Source organism: Pezoporus occidentalis, unplaced genomic scaffold (assembly GCF_034315485.1).
Source record: "Pezoporus occidentalis ecotype Australia unplaced genomic scaffold, CSIRO_AGI_Poc_V1 ctg227, whole genome shotgun sequence".
NCBI lineage: Eukaryota > Metazoa > Chordata > Aves > Psittaciformes > Psittacidae > Pezoporus > Pezoporus occidentalis.
The window spans coordinates 465,124-483,201 of record NW_026914148.1 but is presented as its reverse complement, the minus strand read 5'-3'; the positions used below and the strand labels follow the sequence as shown (position 1 = coordinate 483,201).

The following is an 18,078-nucleotide window of genomic DNA, read 5'->3' as shown; positions in this document are numbered from 1 at the left end:
GATCAGACATACCCATTTCTACTTGCAATTGCCGTGTATTTCCTTTCCTCCTCTAGATCCTTGAAGCAAACAGCTAGAGGAAAAGCATAATGAGATGCAGAGAACACGCGTAAGTAAAAGGGAAACGAAAACTTAATTTCAGATGAGCAGTAAGAAATATTCTGCTTGAGTTTAAAAACAATACTTTATGGAAGCCTTCTTCTATGAAGATCTTTTCCGGTGATTAGCAACAACCTATTTTTGAGGAAGTGTACTGCATCTGTCATCACAGGTAACATTATGATTCAGTAAAGTACAAAATTGTGTCAATGTAACAGAACAACAGAAAATGGACACTTCAGTACTCCATAACAGCCATTTCTTTAGATAACAGAAATTGACTGTTCCAGTAAGCCATAAACAATGTATGACAAGAAAATTGCACCAGTATTGCAACATGTAATTCTGAAGAAAAACCTGAAGACTTTTCTTTCAGTCATTTTAGAAAGATGACTCACTTTAACAAAGTAGAAGGAAATATATCAGTTAATAAAATACGTGCTGGTCGATGAGAAAATGAACATGAGCTGGCTTCAGCATGCACTAGCAGCCCAGAAAGCCAATCGTACCCTGGGCTGCATCAAAAGGAGCGTGACCAGCAGGTCAAAGGAGGTGATCCTGCCCCTCTACTCTGCTCTTGTGAGATCTCACTTGAAGTACTGTGTGCAGTTCTGGTGTCCTCAACATAAAAAGGACATGGAACTGTTGGAACAAGTCCAGAAGAGGGCCACGAGGATGATCAGGGGACTGGAGCACCTCCCGTATGAAGACAGGCTGAGAAAGATGGGGCTGTTCAGCCTGGAGAAGAGAAGGCTGCGTGGAGACCTCATAGCAGCCTTCCAGTATCTGAAGGGGGGCTATAGGGATGCTGGGGATGGACGCTTCATTAGGGACTGTAGTGACAGGACAAGGGGCAACGGGTTAAAACTTAAACAGGGGAAGTTTAGATTGGATATAAGGAGGAAATTCTTTCCTGTTAGGGTGGTGAGGCACTGGAATGGGTTGCCCAGGGAGGTTGTGAATGCTCCATCCCTGGCAGTGTTCAAGGCCAGGTCAGACGAAGCCTTGGGTGAGATGGTTTAGCGTTAAGTGTCCCTGCCTATGCCGGAGGGGTGGAACTAGATGATCTTAAGGTCCTTTCCAACCCTAACTATTCTATGATTCTATGTATGTCTATAGTTTAGATCATTCTGGACACATGAAGAAGATCTGCAGTAACTTAACAGTATTTGTTTACTTCTAAAGATGACAGAAAAGGGTAACATACAAGTTAAGATTATATTGCCATATTTTTTTTCTGTCAATAACCCGTGACACCACAGTTTGCATTCAGTTAAAGGAAACTCTCAATTATTTATGCATTTACCTTCAGTAAATAAAAAGCAAATACTCTTTGTCCTCCTGCCTCCTCTTTCTACCCTGTTCCTCCAGATCTTTTCTCTGATGGAATTCAAATATCACAGAATCTATTGCTATGCATCCTACTCAGTTTGATCTGAGCTTCAGAAACTAACAGAAAGCAATGGAATCTAGTAGTACTGAAATTGTATTCATCATCTGTTTTTAAACAAAAGGGTATTTAACAAAACTCTTTCCCCCCAAAGAAAAGTAGTAACAACCAGAGAGGAGCTGAAATGTATGCACAGTAGCATCTTTCTGTCACTAGGAATCTACCCATCTGTGCTGACTTGCCAAGCCTCCTGTGAGGCCATGAAACCCCACAGCCATTCAAATTGGAGACAGGCCACTTCTCACAGGTGCTATGGGGGTGTCAGTGTCACTACCACATTTGGACACTATTGCTGCAGCAGCTCACAGTAATTACATTGTTTAAAGTGTTTCCACCTGCAAAGTAATGAACATCTAAGGGACAAAACCTGGACAGTTTCAGACCTCACTGAGATGAAGTCTGGTAGACTGTCAATCTGTTTTCAAGTTAAGAAATATTTCTTCATTTTCATTTCATTCACATAAATGGGCTTTAATGCTTGTTGGTGATTAACAAGAAAATCTGATATCAATATTGGATTGAAATAGCAATGTTTTATGTAGACATTGATAAGGAACAGATTTCTCCACACCCACCACCAAAGGAAGCAAAATTAAATGACCACTAGTTTTTATAAGTCTACTCAGATATTAAAATAGAGTTCTATCCAAGTCCTGTCTTGTTTCCTCCCCTTACTTTTTCCAGACACTGGGAAAAAATACATACTGTCTTGCTCTTCACAGCTCCATTTTATGTTCTCAGCTTGCAAAGACTGGTGCACTTACTTAACCTTCCTCTTTGTAGTCACTCCACAAAGTTAATCAACCTCCAGTCCACTGCGAACAAGAATCTCCGACATTATAGGGTTCATGATCTTTCCTACTTCACTTACAGAAATAATTTATTTTAATAAATATGTACAGAAACAAAATATTAATAGAGAAGTCTGTTCAAGAGCTTAAATAATATTTTTTAATTAAAAATATTATTTTATCTATTTTTTAATAGGTATACTCTGCTTGCAAGTCAACTGCTTCAGTATCACACAATCTTCACATGTTTAGAAGAACTTTGTGTGAAAACATGTTAGCTGTGTTTAGATTACACAATGGTAACTTTACATGGCATGGTCAGCCTTCCAAAGTTCTCATCATCCATGCAAGTGTTATGAAGCTATTGAATACAGTACCAAAAGGTCTTCCAGTATGAAGAAGTTATCACTGTAGAAAATGTCTTCCCTTAAAAATGTATCTACCACCACTATCCCCTATCAAAGAAAATATACAGCACTAAACCCCAAATCCTCTTTTAGAATAATGAAAGTGCTAAATTAGTACTTAGCATAGAAAAGCTGGCTAAAAAGGATATTAAGTTCTGGCAAAGACCAGAAATATATGCCCATAAACCACCAGTTTTAAGATTATTTTTTTTCTTTTACAGCCATTTTCCATGGAATTGATTATCCTGCGAGAAAAGTATACTTGAACAAACAGCACACCTGTACCACGTTAATACCAGAATGAACTATGAGACCTCAGTATAAATTAACTTGGGAACCAAATTATGCTTAGCAACAAGTCATCTTTACACTCCATAACATACCAGCAACCATAAAATTTTGTGCATTACCAGAGAGTACTTCACCATCACCACGATTGTCTAAGTGTCAGAGTCCATTCAATTAACTCCACCTACTAGCTGAAGTATTTTCATGCACAAGGATTTCAGTGAGCAACAGCCAAAACACAGTTATGACTGCAATACTACATACTTCAGGAAAAAAACATATTTTAAAAATGTCAGAACTAGTCTATAATAACCCACCTAACTGCAAAGCTTCCTTAACTTCCTTTCTTCCTAGTCTTGAGTCACTGCTGTCACTACAGAGTCATCTCATCATAAAAACAGTTTGCAAAGAAATATGAGAACTTTGTTTCTACCCTGGAGTAACCTTAGATGAACTACATAGACATGTTTGAATCTGCTATCAGGTTTCAGCACGAATACACAATTCTGTAGCTCTGATTCAGAGTATAAAATGAAGAAGCCAAAATAAGTTGTAGGTACTTACAGAAGTTTCACTTTAAATACCAAGCTTTAAACAACTGAGACACAAAGTTATCTTCTTCACAGTCCAAAAATAATTTTCAAGGGAAGGTTAAAACTAGAAGCAAATTTAGTTGCGGCTGAATGCGCATAGAGTTACATAACTGCAATACAAGCCACGAGTGGAAAAAACAGAAACTGTTTCTTCAAAATACTAGGTGAGATATTGCCCGATACAAATAAGTTCATACTGGCAACATGACTACTAAAAGAAATGCAACTGGAAAACTCTACTGTTTTGTTTGCTGTTCTAAATTTGACACAAATATAACACTTCAGAGGAATAACAAAAGTCATTATCAACCATCGGCATCCTCTGGCATTACTCTACTGGGCAAATACACACCAATGCACAATCCTCACTGTTGTGCAGACAACCCTTCTGCCAACCTGACACGCAAATACCTTCAATAAAATGAAAGGCCTGTGCTCAAGTTTTGAACTTAAAACCAAATGACATTTAACTTTGCTCAGTAACGGAACACTTTTAATGGCAAGACTGATGCACCCGTTTATCGCCTAGCAAGACAAGATGCGATATATAACGTGAAAGTCACAAGGCTCGACGCAAAGCTTATTTTTTGAGAGTAATTATTCCCCACCCCCTATCTAGATGATTTCCCATTCCTCTCTGGGAGGCGACGAGCGGAGAGAGACCGACAGCCCCGAAGCACTTGTTAAGCCGGAGCAGAGAGCGGTCGGGGCCTTAGCGCCGAGCTATCGAGGGCCAGGCCCGACTACCCACGCCACCGCCGAGTGCGCCCAGCCTGGCCCCGCCGCTGGGCCTCACCGCGCCCCTGGCCCGCAGCGACTGCCGCGCCCCAGGCGGGGGGTCCGCGGACACAGGAACAGCGTGGGAGAGCGGCCTGACGCGGCGAGGCCTCACCACACCTGGCGCGACGAGCAGCGCCCCCCAGCAGCGCCCGGCCCGGCGCTCCGCCCGTCACTCACCTCTTCATCCCAGCCCCAGGCGCCGGCACGCACACGCCAGCGCACAAGCCTCGCCCGGCGCCGGCTCACAGCCCCGCAACAACCCGACCCCCACCCCGTACACCCATCGGCAACACCCAAAGAACGCCCCCTGCAGCCTTTGAGGGCCCGGCCTCTCGCCCCCTCGGCCTCCCTCAGAACCAATCAAACCGCGCTGCCGCCGGGCATCGCAGCACTATTGGCTAAGAGCGGTGCCAGGTTACAGGGCGATTCGGGAATTTCCACCGCATCAGGCATGTATGAGCAGCTGGGGGGGGGGGTCTGCAAGGCGCGGTTGGCGGAACGCTTCCGTGTCAGGACGCTGATTGGTCAACTAGAGAGCGAGGGCGGGACGTCGGGAGCTACGGCGGGCCTGATTCGACGGCGCCGGCGCCTGCGTTGTCTGGTCGCGGTGCTGCCGAGGCCGGTTTTATCCAGCGAACGCGGGCGACGGGAGGGCTCCTCATTTAAGCGATTGGCAGCGGTGGCGTTTAGACGTGAAGAGCTCTTCCTGAGCGACGAATGAGAGGACAGACGCTGGAACGGAGTGTTGTTCGGCAGGACGGCTGTGTTTCAGCGCTCTATTCATGCTTGCAGCATTTCCAGAAGACAACGTTTATTTTTAGAGATAATTTTTTAAATTATGCAGTCTTCTAAATTGGTGCTTTTAAAGCACCATTCTGTTTTAAATACACTCTGAAAGGGTGTGCTGCTAGAAGTGGGCTTCCTGCAAAGAACCATCCTTGGGAAGGCTACCCCATGTACCTAAGGTGGCTACTATAATGTTGACATACAAATAAACACTTTCCTGATTTCGTAATATCTTTAACATTGCCTTAATGTGCGTTTCTATGTCATTTAGGAATATGTGCAGTTCAGCATCCCAAAGTGAAAAGTGTTCCAGTCAATGCTATTCCTTACAGATACCTAAGATCTAGAGGGAGTTGGTAAATAGGTCCAACGCACCCTAGGTCATGGCTGGGTACCCCTCTCTGAGCTGGGAAGCAATGTGTATCACTGTCGCAGCTCTTGGCAGGCAGCTGGGAAGGCGCAACATGGGCTTTGGCTGGTGCAGATACGAGCAGGATGGAAAGGATGTGGCCTGTGCATCAGGAACCAGAGGGAGTTGGAAACTCCTGAGGAAACGATGAGATGCCATCTGTTGTAGAATCAGTGCTGATACTAATCATTTTGTTTAGTCACTTAGAGGGAGACTGCGTTTTAAAGGCTCAGTTTGGTTTTGAAGAATAAGGAGTAGTGGAAAGCCAGTAAGATTAGTACGTGGCGTTTGTACTCTTTGCAGAAGGGCACCCCGTGGTCCGCGGCTATGCTCTGCTGATCCTCGAGGTGGCTGTCTACCACAGCAGCTGCATTTCCCGCTGCTCGTAGCGCTGCCTTTCATCCTACTGCAGAATGCATTAGCATGTCTGCTGTAAATCCTGAATCATAGAATCATAGAGTAGTCAGGGTTGGAAAGGACCTTAATATCATCCAGTTCCACCCCCCTTGCTATGGGTAGGGACACCTCCCGCTAAACCATGCCACCCAAGGCTCTGTCCAACCTGGCGTTGAACACCGCCAGGGATGGAGCATTCACAAGTTCCCTGGGCAACCCATTCCAGTGCCTCACCACCCTTACAGTAAAGAATTTCTTCCTTATATCCAATCTAAACTTCTCCTGTTTAAGTTTTAACCCGTTGCCCCTTGTCCTGTCATTATGTTTACATTTGGGGTATAAATAAATTACACGTGGAATGCAACTCTAAGCATGAGTACACCATAATTATAATTGAGAAGAAAAGGGGTCGGAGACTTTAGAAGAATAAAATATCAAAATACTAGATAGGAATGGCTATGTGGAATACCTAATTACTCAAAGCCAACTATTTAAAAACATTTCTCTAGTCCATGTAATTATGTACTTAACTCTCCATGATTTCAACAGGAAAATTATCACGAACCATTTGAAAGTGTCATTCTACAGACAGAGTGGTGCTTGTGAAATGCAGCCCAAGTTCATACCCCACTGACCCATGAGGCTCGTGTGACAGCTCTGTGTCACCAGCAGACCTCAGCTGAAAGCCTGGCCAAGACTTCTGTTTACTCTAAATCTCCTTCATACTCCTGTAGAAGTATAAAGCAGTTTTAGAGTGATAACAGGGCTTTGGCAGCATAAAATGTGCTTGCTAATAGTTCTTTCATGTTGAAAACCCTGTCAGTAACACCAGCACAAGATACTTGCCATTAAACAAGTGCATTAGTTTAAACCACACTCGGGTTAAAGGAGACGTGTTTTGTAATAATAAAGTTTGGTAAACAAGTTTCACTTCAAATGACACTATACAATTAAACATTATATAAATAGCATGGAGCAGAATTTTGTGCTATGACAGGACAGAAATATGGTATTCATTTATCACAGCATCACCCCAAAAGTGCAGACTATTCATGCTGCTTCAAATATGGAGATTGTAGGTATTTATCCAGCTGCATTAATAGAAGAGAGGAAAGGTTCTTGTAGAAGCATCAAAAACAACATTACAGCACTTTCTAAATATTAGTTATGTGATAAAAGGGGACTTGAATAAATACATTAGGTATTTCTGTCTCCTGTTGTTTCTCATTACCTACAGCACTAATGAATGATGTGGTAAAAGAAATAAGGTTTACTTGCATAGTTTGGGCCCTGACAGGGAAAAGCAGCACAGACTCAGAAGCTGCCCGAAGCTGTATTTCTGAGGACAGAAGCTGAAGAGTATTTTGTAATATGGGTATTACAGCCACATTCTTGAGCAAGAATAAGACCTTGCTGTGCCTATAATAAAATGCCAATAAAATCTGGCAGTAAACTGCAGTTTGTGTGTAACGTTGGTTTATCTCACAATTTTTAAGCTGATACTGGCTTTGTTTTATATGATTAAATATCGTTCCTGTCTGCGTTTATGTAATCTGTCTGACTGGGAACATGGGAACTGCCCAGATCAGGATATAACTCAAGGCAGGACGTTTTACACTACTGCAGCTGGTTCTTTAACAGTCTAAGCACAAACATGATTTGCAATACATGGCATTGCAAGGCTAGCTCATCTGGTAGCTGGTTACCAGGTTTTGGACAGAGACTTTAAGGTTAGTCTTCCTAAAATGGGTACTTTCATCTTAAATCAGTGTGTAGGATTTAAATCCTATGACAACAACTTCCATGTATCAAGCATTAAGATTTTGACCTTGCCTTGCTCCTATGTTATTGCAGAGCCCTCTTTTTCCACATCCTTTGCCAGATGCATTTTAGCACTGTTCTTTATGTATGCCAAAATCAGTGCTTTCACAGAATACAGACTCTTAGTAAGTCAGTGCATGAGGATTCCTTTTTCATCACTATGACATGGTTTTGCACTAAAATTTACCACAGTTTTATATATAGTCAGATAAATTGATGGTGTCAGTGCACTTGCTCATCTCCCAGAAGGGTATGCTGCCATTGTGAAAATTCCCCTTTTCCACTTCTTAGCCCTTTACATGGTGTTTCACTGTTGGAAGTGGAACTGAGAACTAAAAAAAGGTACTAGTTACTCATACTGCTAGCAAACATACTGCTAGCAAACACCATTGTGTACTGTATAGGTTTTTTGAATGTGCTAATCAAGTAGACTTTAGGAAGTAAAATGCTGCTGGACTACAGGCACTGGGTCCCAGTGAACAGCTGTTTGGACCAAACCCAGGCTTATGGGAGCAGGGTGAGGAGGAGCAACCTGTGAATGTCATAGCTACTGGGCATGAAAAACCCCTTCAGAAACCAGCTGTGACCATAACAACTAACTTGACTTAGGCAGGCAGAATTCTTGCAGAACACCCCTGATTTGTAAGTTATTTCATATCAGTCAGCCATACTCATAATAAGGGATTTCACCTTTTTTTTTTTTTTTTAATCATCCAGGTTCATTTGGCTAGGACTTGCTTATTCTGAAATAATGTAGAGATCACACTTGATGTACTAAAAAATATACTTTATATACTTTTATCTTTTAGCTTTATCAAAAGCAGGACAATAGCACTAAGCATCACAAAATAATACATTGCTTTTTGGCAACACATAAATTAACAGATTCAGAATTCAAAGTTCAGATACATCTGTGAACTGTCAGCATAAGTGGAAAATGCACTGAAATCCCCCTTAGTTTTTGCTTACAATTGTAACCAAACCCATAAATATAACTTTAAAGGAATGAGACTTAAGCCAGAAACCCATGCTTTGTCTACACTTAAAAGGGTTGGCTGGTATAGCTACACCTTAGAGCTCTATTGGCAAGCACAGATTTCTTTTCTGGTATAACTTAAATAATTTTCTGCATAGAACACACTAAACTGGCTAAAGGACTCTGCCAACACAACAGCATCTACACTAGGGCTTTTGCCAGTGTGGCTGTAGCTGCATGGGAGTGATTTTTCATCTTTCTGACAGCTATTTTGGCAAAACTTCTATATTTAGACTGTATCCAAGTTAAAGTTGGCATTGTTTTATGTTGCAAATAAAGCAGAAGAGAAGCATTACCAGTTTATGGGCCTGGTTTTACATTATTTTAAATTGTTTGTTCTGAAGGAATGCGTGGGGCAGGATCCATGTGGTCCTTTGGATGTTTGCCTCCCACATTTGTGTTGCATTAAAATCACTTAGTTTTTCAATGAGTAAGCTTTGGCAATGGGAAACTTGCGTTACTAAAAAAAGATAGTGTCCATATTATTCACCCCAGAAATAGCTATTCCAATGCTTCATAGCAAATTTCCAAAGTGAACTGTAAAAAGAAGCATCTGGGCTAAAGGACCTGTGGATTAATGCATCATTCTTCTTCACTCACTTTGCCCTCTTCAACAAAGAGTTTAAGCATAGGATTCATTTTAAGCACACACATAAGCCCATTTCGAATTCAGTAGTCATGTCAGATATGATAATGCTTCTTTTTGAACTTTAATTAAGGAGATATTTGAAATTAATCATGTTTAAGCACTGTGCAGACTCAGGATTTCTGTCAGAACTGCAAGTTTAGATAGAGTGAGGCTATTTATTGTGGTCCCATCTGCATTTTCTATTCTGAAGTGGATGCTAAGTCAGTAGTTTAAAGATGTCCCAAGGGGCATATTTTTTCCACATAAGTACATTCACGTATTTGGCTCTTTTTTCCTAACCTCTCTTCCGTTAAGTGTGCTTTTCTGGTTTCAGAAATCCACGCAGAGAAGTTCTCATTGATTTTGTACTTGTGCTTACTGTTGAACTCTTTCCTCTGCCAGACCTCGTGTTTGCAGGTGTAGTCCTGATGCTCGGGTTTGCAAACCTGCCCTTGCTCCTGGAGCTGCACTGTGGGCAGCAGGCCATGCCTCACTTGCAGACAGCGCAGGAGCTATTTGAGGCAAATAGGAAATCTCATGCATAATCAGTCAGCACTGAACCAGTGAGCCAATTGGATGAGGAAGTCTGATTTAATCAAGGCTTCTTCCTTCCTTTTTGTGAAACACAGAATGTGCCTGTTAGAAGAAAGCACAGACATATTTTTCTGCGCTTTGAAAACGCGAAGCAGGCTTTTTGTGACTTCGCACACACTATGCAGGCACCACAACTGGAAGGTCTTCAGCAGTATCCAGGTGGGTACACTGTGCACTTTGGTTTCTGGTGTTACCTATGACTCAGTGGAGCAGTTGGACTGGCGTCTACCCTGAAACGGAACAGGATGAGTTTCTGTTCAGAGTAAAACTGTGTCATTTGTTTCAGGGGTTTTGAATTGTTTTTTAGTATATATATATATGTAAAAATAAATTGAAGCTTAGTTAAAAGAGCTTACAATGATTTTTAGTTGTAAAACTGAAACCGTTTCTATGAAGTACAGGTAGTTTTCAAGACATATATTCAAGGCAGAAGACTTGTGTATCATAATGTTCACTTCTGCATTCTTTTGTTTACAAGTGTGTTGTGTTTCTCTGGTAAATCATGTTTTAAAGATGTGTTTATATAGAGAGACATGAATACATATTTTAAGTATATAAAGTTATGCGTATGTAAAATGATACATATTTTCAGAATAAATACAGTTGTGCTTATGAGGTTATACCACCTTCAAACAAAGAGTTGTAGTTTAAAATTGGCCATTTTCAGATATCTTATTTAATCTACTATATTTAATATTATCTTTACATGAAAAATGAATATTTGCAAGTTTATGCTCTTGGGATAAACTATCATGGTTTTCCAAAGACTGAGCAGTTAGACAATAAGTGCTACTCTTCATGTTCAGAAAGAAGATCTTAAGAAGGACTAGAAGAACAGTGAGAACTTTTAATTTCTAGTCCAAAGTCCAAAATTAAGGGCTTCCATGGTGCTCTTATTAAGGAGGATGACATTTCTGTACTTGCTTATCCAAGTTGGGCAAAGGAAGAAGGGTTTCTGTTAGAGGAAAGTGGTTTGCATTTCCATTATTTCCAGTGGGGAAAGTAATTGCTTTTCATTGTGTGGCCTTGCAGTCTGCCAGAAATCAATATGCCTGCTGAAGAGGTTTCCTCACTTTTGTATCCAGCATTGCATAACTGTGTGGTAGAAGAGTGGAGGCCAGATGCTATGTAGCAACATCCCTGTACTAAACCCTCTCATTACTCAATAGCCTCTGCTTGGGCATTAATTTTACATCTATATCAGGGAGACTTTTTTTTAAAAAAGTAGTTTGTTTTGTCATTTGATTTTCACCCTTTGGCTGAATTATGAGCAACATTTCTTTCATACTAACGGAAAACACTACCCCGGCAAAGAGTATACTGTGTTAAGTATTTTATCAGCATGTGGTAAAATAGTAGTCCTATCATATCAGAACAGGAATATAGATCTACTACAAGCACAGTATATAAGTTAAAAGGACAAGTAATGGGAAAATGCTTCTGTACAATAATTGGAAAACTCAGTTCTCCTTCCATCTAGCCATTGTCAGATTCAATTATTTTGTTTTCATAGCACAGAGACAGATCTCTGGAGGGAACTTGAAGCTGTGAAATATGAAAAAAAAAATATTATACTGTAGTAGATATTGCCCTTTTTTTGTCCTACAAATTGTGATTAAGAACAGATGACAAGTTTTGGAGAGTTAGAAACAGTGAATCCTAGCAGTGTAAAGGGACCAGGCTGCAAGTTATACTAATTATCTCCAAGATTTTAGTTCATCTGAGCTCATACTTGCAAGCTTAAGGGCAAAATACAGGTAGAAAAAAATCTGCCCCCACTGAAGTGTATACCAAAATTCTCATAGATAAGAATGGAGTTCTGCACCTCATCTTATTCAACATAACTTACATTTTTCATGTTTAATTTTAATTTTCCAAGGAGATATCTAAACACTTTCAGTGGTAATGGTAATAGAAATGGTTCTTCTCTGGTACCTATTTAGATATTTCTATTTATTACTTTAGTTTTTGTGAATGTGCAGTTGCCCTCCTACAAGTTCACAGAGACCAATGAGTAAGTCAGTAAAAAAAGATTGCCAGTCTGGATGCTCTAAAGGCAGGCTACTAAGAAATGTCATTTTTGTAATCTTTCAGTGATAGCTTGCGGTGGACCAAGACTCGCACTGCGCAGCAGAAAGGGAACTGTTGGAAGCTGTAAACAGGATTACTATGTTTTCTACCACAAGTCCATCTGATAAAGAGCAAAATCAACCCGAAGCTGAAATTTCATGTCAAGTGAGAAAAGAAAACGCAGAAAAAGATGACCTGCAAGGTTGATGCTACCCTTTAATTTTATTTTTCACGTAGCTATTTATGCCATTAATCTTTTCTATTAAAAACTTTGCTTCATTTATCTGTAGTCCAGATTTATGCTGCTATACTTCACTGAAAATAAGCCTTAATTGAACTTGGTCAAATAATGTGGCGGTAGTGAAACAGATGCACATCCTGGTGTATATATACACACACAGAACTTTCCTTTTCAATCCCTTACACATAAAATGTATTCCAGATTTAATTTACACACCAGGGATCAAAATGGTGATTATCAGATGGCGTGTCTCAGGAGTGAACTTTCTGCATGTCACAAAATCTGAACTTCTTGACAGTGTCAGCAAGGATACCAAGACTGAAGCTAATCTCAAGCAATAGTCTCTCACATACCCTATGGAGAGGCAGCATTGAACATTCACTATGCCTAAGATTGCTGACATCTGTTGTTAAATAAAATGTTATGTATAATCCAAAATATATATCATCTCATCAAGATTTTCAGCCTGCAAAGATGTCATAAACACCCCCTCCTTTAGGAAAATATATGCTTCATAGAGATTGAGCCAAACCCCAAAGGCCTTGATAATTGAAACTGTATGACCAAATGATTAAGAATATGTAAAATTGGGGCCAGTAAAGGAGTACTGTGGTGCCTTTACAATTCTATTGCTGCATCAGATTGTTATCTTCCCATTCATTTGTGGTCATTTAGATCCATTAACTGAATGTTAGATATATTGCAGACTGACTTCAGCTGACTACATTGGCAGAGACATTATTAATTTGAAGTTGGGACGGGTGTACCCACAGAAATACAAACATTCCATTTTTTTAATCCACTTTCCTAGCACATACACCACCTGATGAAAACTGTTGTGAGTAGATTTCAAAGACAGAAAATCACCCTTTTGAAAAACTGCAACAAATTCCCCCGTAAGCAAAGTCTTCAACCAGCTGTCCTACATTTTTATATATGCATGTGTCTATATGTTTGTGTGTGTGTCTGTGAGGGGAGAGAGAGAGGAAGGAAAGGAGGTATATAAAATATTTGTGGCTGAACTGTGTCATCAGCTTAGCTACAAAATAAGAAGAAATGAGAATTCTTCCTTTGGCTGAGCTGGATATCCAAGTTTCTCCTGTCAGCTTAGGACATTTGTGTGTTCTCAGTTTTCACCCATTACTGCACAAGCCCAATATCTGAATAGACTCAGTGTTTGAATATATGCACTGTATTATCTCCTGCTTTTAGCAACAAAGAAGCCCGGAGAAACATCTGATTCAGAAGACTGAGTCAGCGTTTCTTAGGGCTACTTTTGGGAAGGTGAAGCCTACCTCCTGCTCAGACTGTGCCCAAGCTTAAAACCTAGACGTTCAATAATTTTTATCAGTAATTTTTCTATTACTTTGCATTCTGCAGACTATTTAGTGTCTTTCAAAATGTCAGACCACAATAACTTTCCTCAAAGAATCTGGACCTGTCTTTATTAGCAGTGAAATCGCTTATTTTATCAGTCTTTAGGTCTTGAAGCAGCAGAAATTCTAGCCTTTCCTTTCACAATAAATGCATAAGTTTTGTTTCCAACTGCAAAGGTTATAATCTGAAATACTAAATTTATTGGTTTTAGATTCCAGTGCATCCCTAAGTCCCAACTCTTCAATGACCACTAAGGAGCTTCAGGAATATTGGAGGAATGAAAAACGCCAGTGCAAACAAGTCAAACTTGTTTTTGAAATCCCATCAACCAGAATTGTAGAGCATCACTTATCTAAATATGTGGTAAGCTAAAAAATGAATATGTAAGAAGATCATTAGTTTTTATTCACTCTACAGGGGTCTGCACAGCACACGGCATGCTTCACTACATGAAAGCCTTACTGAGGGCCAAGTTTTGCAAGCTGTGATCATACTGAGTAGAAAGAACTTGTTATCACTGATCTTATAGGCATAACTGATGGAATCTGCCTCTAAAATACCCCTCTGACAACCAGTTCACAGTATCTGCAGGAATGGAAATGTGATATCATGTGAATTAGTCGCTTGAGTGTCCTTAACACCTGGAGGTTTGTCAACCTAGAGGAAATTCACACAAGTATAAAAATATCAGTATAGTTGCACTTCCACTGTAGCAGCTGCATTGCATTTGTATAAATTCATCATCAGAGATTTATCTTAGCACAAGTGCAAAATTCTTTGATGTTGACAAAGTCTAAGACATCCTCCAGCTAGGTTGCTTAGGATCATTCCTCTTGCCTATATAGAGCTCCATTAGATGGCACATTTCTGTCATATTTTTAAGGTGAAGCATGAGTATGAGGGACAGAACAACAGAACAAGTTGTATTTTTGTATCTTTACTCACAGTACGGACACTTGTTTTTTATTTCTGGCTCTGCTCCTGGCCTGCAGCGGGACTGAAGGGACTATAGCAAGTCTCTTTCAGTACTCTTGTGAAATAGATGTTTTCCTTGTTTGCAAGGACCTCTGAGATCTGTAGATGGAAAATGCTAAGAATCTTACTAGTTTCTGATACGGGGTTGTGCAGCTTGGTAGAATATGGAACAGGTAAAAGTTTGGGAGACTGTCCTAAGACCTTGTTGCATGCTATACACACCTACTTAGGTGCTGCCATACTTACACACACTCAATAATATCTAGCTTGGTGAAAAAAATTATATTAGTATAACTATATGAGAACAAGAGTGTGATTCAGTATACGTGCAAGTAGTTAGACTTAGCCATAAGTTACATGCCTAGGCAAAGATATGTACATTACAACAAAATTGAGCCAATTTGAATGATTATCTAACTAAATGGTATTTTGGCCCTCTTTCATGCATACTCCACAAAGAAAAGAACAAGTACTTGTAAATTATTTACTTAGCTGCCCTTGATAAAATGATAGCTTAAAAAAATGCTCTTATCATTGTTTTCGATATGCATCACGCATATATATACTTTTCAGCAGGGAGCAGGAAAAAGTGTAGGAAAATGTCACAGTGCTTACAAATGAAAAGACCTCAAAGGAGTCAGCTCAAATTTAGAAACCTTTCAAGGAGCACCTGTAAAGATCATTTATGAAGATTAAAAGAGAGAATTTCTTTTTAAGGAAAAGCAAGGAAGGGAATCAGACAGAGAATAATGCTGATACTGGTTTGCAGTCTTCAACAGTAGCAAAGGAAACAAATGGCATGAGTACAATGGCTCCAGGTTTTGTATAATTTAATGAGAACAAGGTCAAGTTGAATATGAACCTGGTCATTGTCTTGAAGCCAGCAAGGTCAACAGTCCATGTCCTTAGCTGGTGTGCAGTGATGTAGTTAAGCGGCCCTCAGTGGAGCTCCACTGGTTTATACACATCAAGGGTCTGGCCCTTCCTTAGCATCATTGTGCTTGCATCAGAACCAGAAGAGAATCTATTTGTACATCACATAACACACAATTTTATTTTGCATCAATTTTTCTAATATCGCATTTATTATTGTCATTTTAAGGGTAGTGAAGAGCTGAGGAAGACATACTCTTGAGTACTGTTAATGTGGGACAGCTTTTCTGTTAGCAAAGGGTTTTGGATGACAAACAGATTGCTGTAGAAATGTCACTCTTTTTCATTATTTATATGCCAAGTAAGTTTTGAATAACAGGACAATGATTTAAAAGGGAGAAAAGGCTTTAGAGTTGCTCCATCTTATTATTGCACACACCAAACATTACTGCCGAATACTCCCTCTTCTTCCACAGCTTTAATAATACCCCCAGATCCCTAGAAATGTCTGATACAAACTGCATTTCTGAGTATCACAACCAATGTAAAGTAGATTATATTCAATATTAAGTCTGGGAAATCCATTCAGTTCACTGTAGATGATTGATTGCAGCAGCTATGGCTGTTATAAACAAAATTCAGCTACAGAAATGCTTTGTAAGTGGCTTTACTTGCGTCAGCCTGCTGCTAATTCACTGTTCCCAGCACCTTGCCGGATGGATCTTTTAGTGCATTACAACTTACTTGCATGCTAAGGCTAAATTTGGTGACAAAAGTATAGCACAACAGGAGGTGGGAATTATTAATTTGATGGCTGCAGATTTTTAAAGCAGACAAAATCTGAGTGCACTGGGGCAACAGTGGTCCATCTCATGCTTGTTTTTCTGTTTCATTGCGTTTAGATGTATAAAATCATCATTCTGCAAACAGGGAGTTTTGACAGCAACAAGTGTGTAATTGAGCGCCGTTACTCAGATTTTGAGAAACTGCACAGAAATCTGCTGGAGGATTTTAGTGAAGAAATGGAAGATGTGACCTTTCCCAAAAAAACTCTGACAGGGAACTTCACAGAAGAAATAATCAATGAGAGAAAATTAGCCTTCAAGGACTACCTGAGACTTCTATATTCTATGAAATATATCAGAAGATCAAAAAAATTTATTGATTTTTTAACAAGGCCAGAGCTTCAGGAAGCATATGGGTGCCTGCGGGGTGGCCAGTACACCAAAGCTTTGGAAATCCTTTTAGAAGTCATTGGTCTGCAGGCAAGGCTGACAAGAGGCAGCCCTGTCTCAATTGTCCCTACTCTCTGTGCCATAGTGGTGTGCCACAAGGACCTGGAAAACCCAGCAAGTGCCTTTGAATATGGAGAAAAAGCTCTGTCGCATCTTTGTGTACATACTAGCCACAAGTATTACATTCCATTGTTAGAAACAATGATCACTCTGGCATATGAACTTGGCAAGGATTTTCTGTCTTTGCAAGAAAAACTGGAAGAATGGAAGGCAAAAAAGGATCCAATTCGTATTTTTACCCTGAAAGAACTTGCAGTTCGCGAGTATGTACAATGAACACAAGAAACAATTTCTTTAAAAAGCAAAGCTGTCAACTTCTTTTCCCGGATGCAAGCTTTTGAAAGAGTAAGAACTGGAAATTACCTGTTTGGGTAACATAATATTGCATTAATAGAAAAAAAATTATATCTTTTTCATGTTCAGAAGCGACATTTACATGTACATGTACATGTACAAATATGAAAAGCACTTGAACTTATTAAGGTTTCTGGAAACAAATTTGCACCAAAAAATCATTTATGATTTGCTTATTTTGAAAATAGCCTATTTCATGTGAAAAAATCATAAGGAAATAAAATTAATAAAGCCCTTAAGAATCTGCAGAATCAGAGGGATTTCTTGCTTATGTAGAAACTTTTCAAGAAGAGAAACACCTTCTCAGACAATGCAATCTAGAGGATCCATCTTCAGACACTAGTTTTTTAGTCCTCCATCTGAAGCCTTATCAAACAGCACTTTGCCTTTTCTGAGAATGGTGGGATTGGTCCTCTTCCTAATGAAGTCAATTGCTGAGGGCAGGAGGACCTAGGGGTAAGGTTTACAATCAAATTTGATAGGAGCATGATATACAAGCAACAATCGTTCTGTCAGAGATGGGGGAGTATGCTTCATTTCCGTTTTGTAGCTAATACAGTTTTATAACTTGCATTGAAGGCACATTCTTATTTGGGGTGATCTTTAAATAAAGATCTGTCCAGGATAGAAAATTCATGCCACATGTGCTATATATATAATGCAAAGAAACCACAGAAGGGTGCTGTTGAGGAAAACATCTGGCTAATATAATGTTAGCATTTAATTGTGCTTTAAGGCATGGTTATCAGACAGTCTGTGTTAAGTATGTGCTTCCCTGTTGCCTTTCAGAGGTTTATGTAAACTGGGTGTTGCCT

General features: G+C 39.8%; 2 protein-coding genes across 9 annotated transcripts in view; one reads left to right on the top strand and one right to left on the bottom strand.

The window, feature by feature from the left end:
- Positions 1-4,691, bottom strand: part of CYLD (CYLD lysine 63 deubiquitinase) — a 30,670-nt gene extending 25,979 nt beyond the window's left edge. For 2 of the 5 annotated variants that reach the window (XM_062621084.1, XM_062621086.1), the window contains exon 1: positions 13-510. The gene's annotated coding sequence lies outside the window, so the exon portion shown is untranslated. Of the gene's footprint in view, positions 1-12; positions 511-4,585 lie in introns of those variants that run through there. The other 3 variants (XM_062621082.1, XM_062621085.1, XM_062621083.1) reach the window with 2 other exon arrangements.
- A 3,823-nt stretch (positions 4,692-8,514) lies between these two features.
- SNX20 (sorting nexin 20) lies at positions 8,515-17,234 on the top strand. Of its 4 annotated transcripts, none has more exons than XM_062621079.1 (4): positions 8,518-10,237; positions 12,173-12,232; positions 13,978-14,129; positions 16,517-17,234. In XM_062621079.1, the coding sequence occupies exons 1-4, from the start codon at positions 10,198-10,200 to the stop codon at positions 17,183-17,185; spliced, it is 921 nt and encodes a 306-aa protein (XP_062477063.1). In that variant the 5' UTR covers positions 8,518-10,197; the 3' UTR covers positions 17,186-17,234. The 4 variants fall into 4 exon arrangements, with proteins under 4 accessions (XP_062477065.1, XP_062477063.1, XP_062477064.1 ...); XM_062621078.1 differs by having other exon boundaries at positions 10,175-10,237; positions 12,173-12,350; XM_062621080.1 differs by lacking the exon at positions 12,173-12,232 and having other exon boundaries at positions 8,520-10,237.
- The last annotated feature ends 844 nt before the right edge of the window (positions 17,235-18,078 follow it).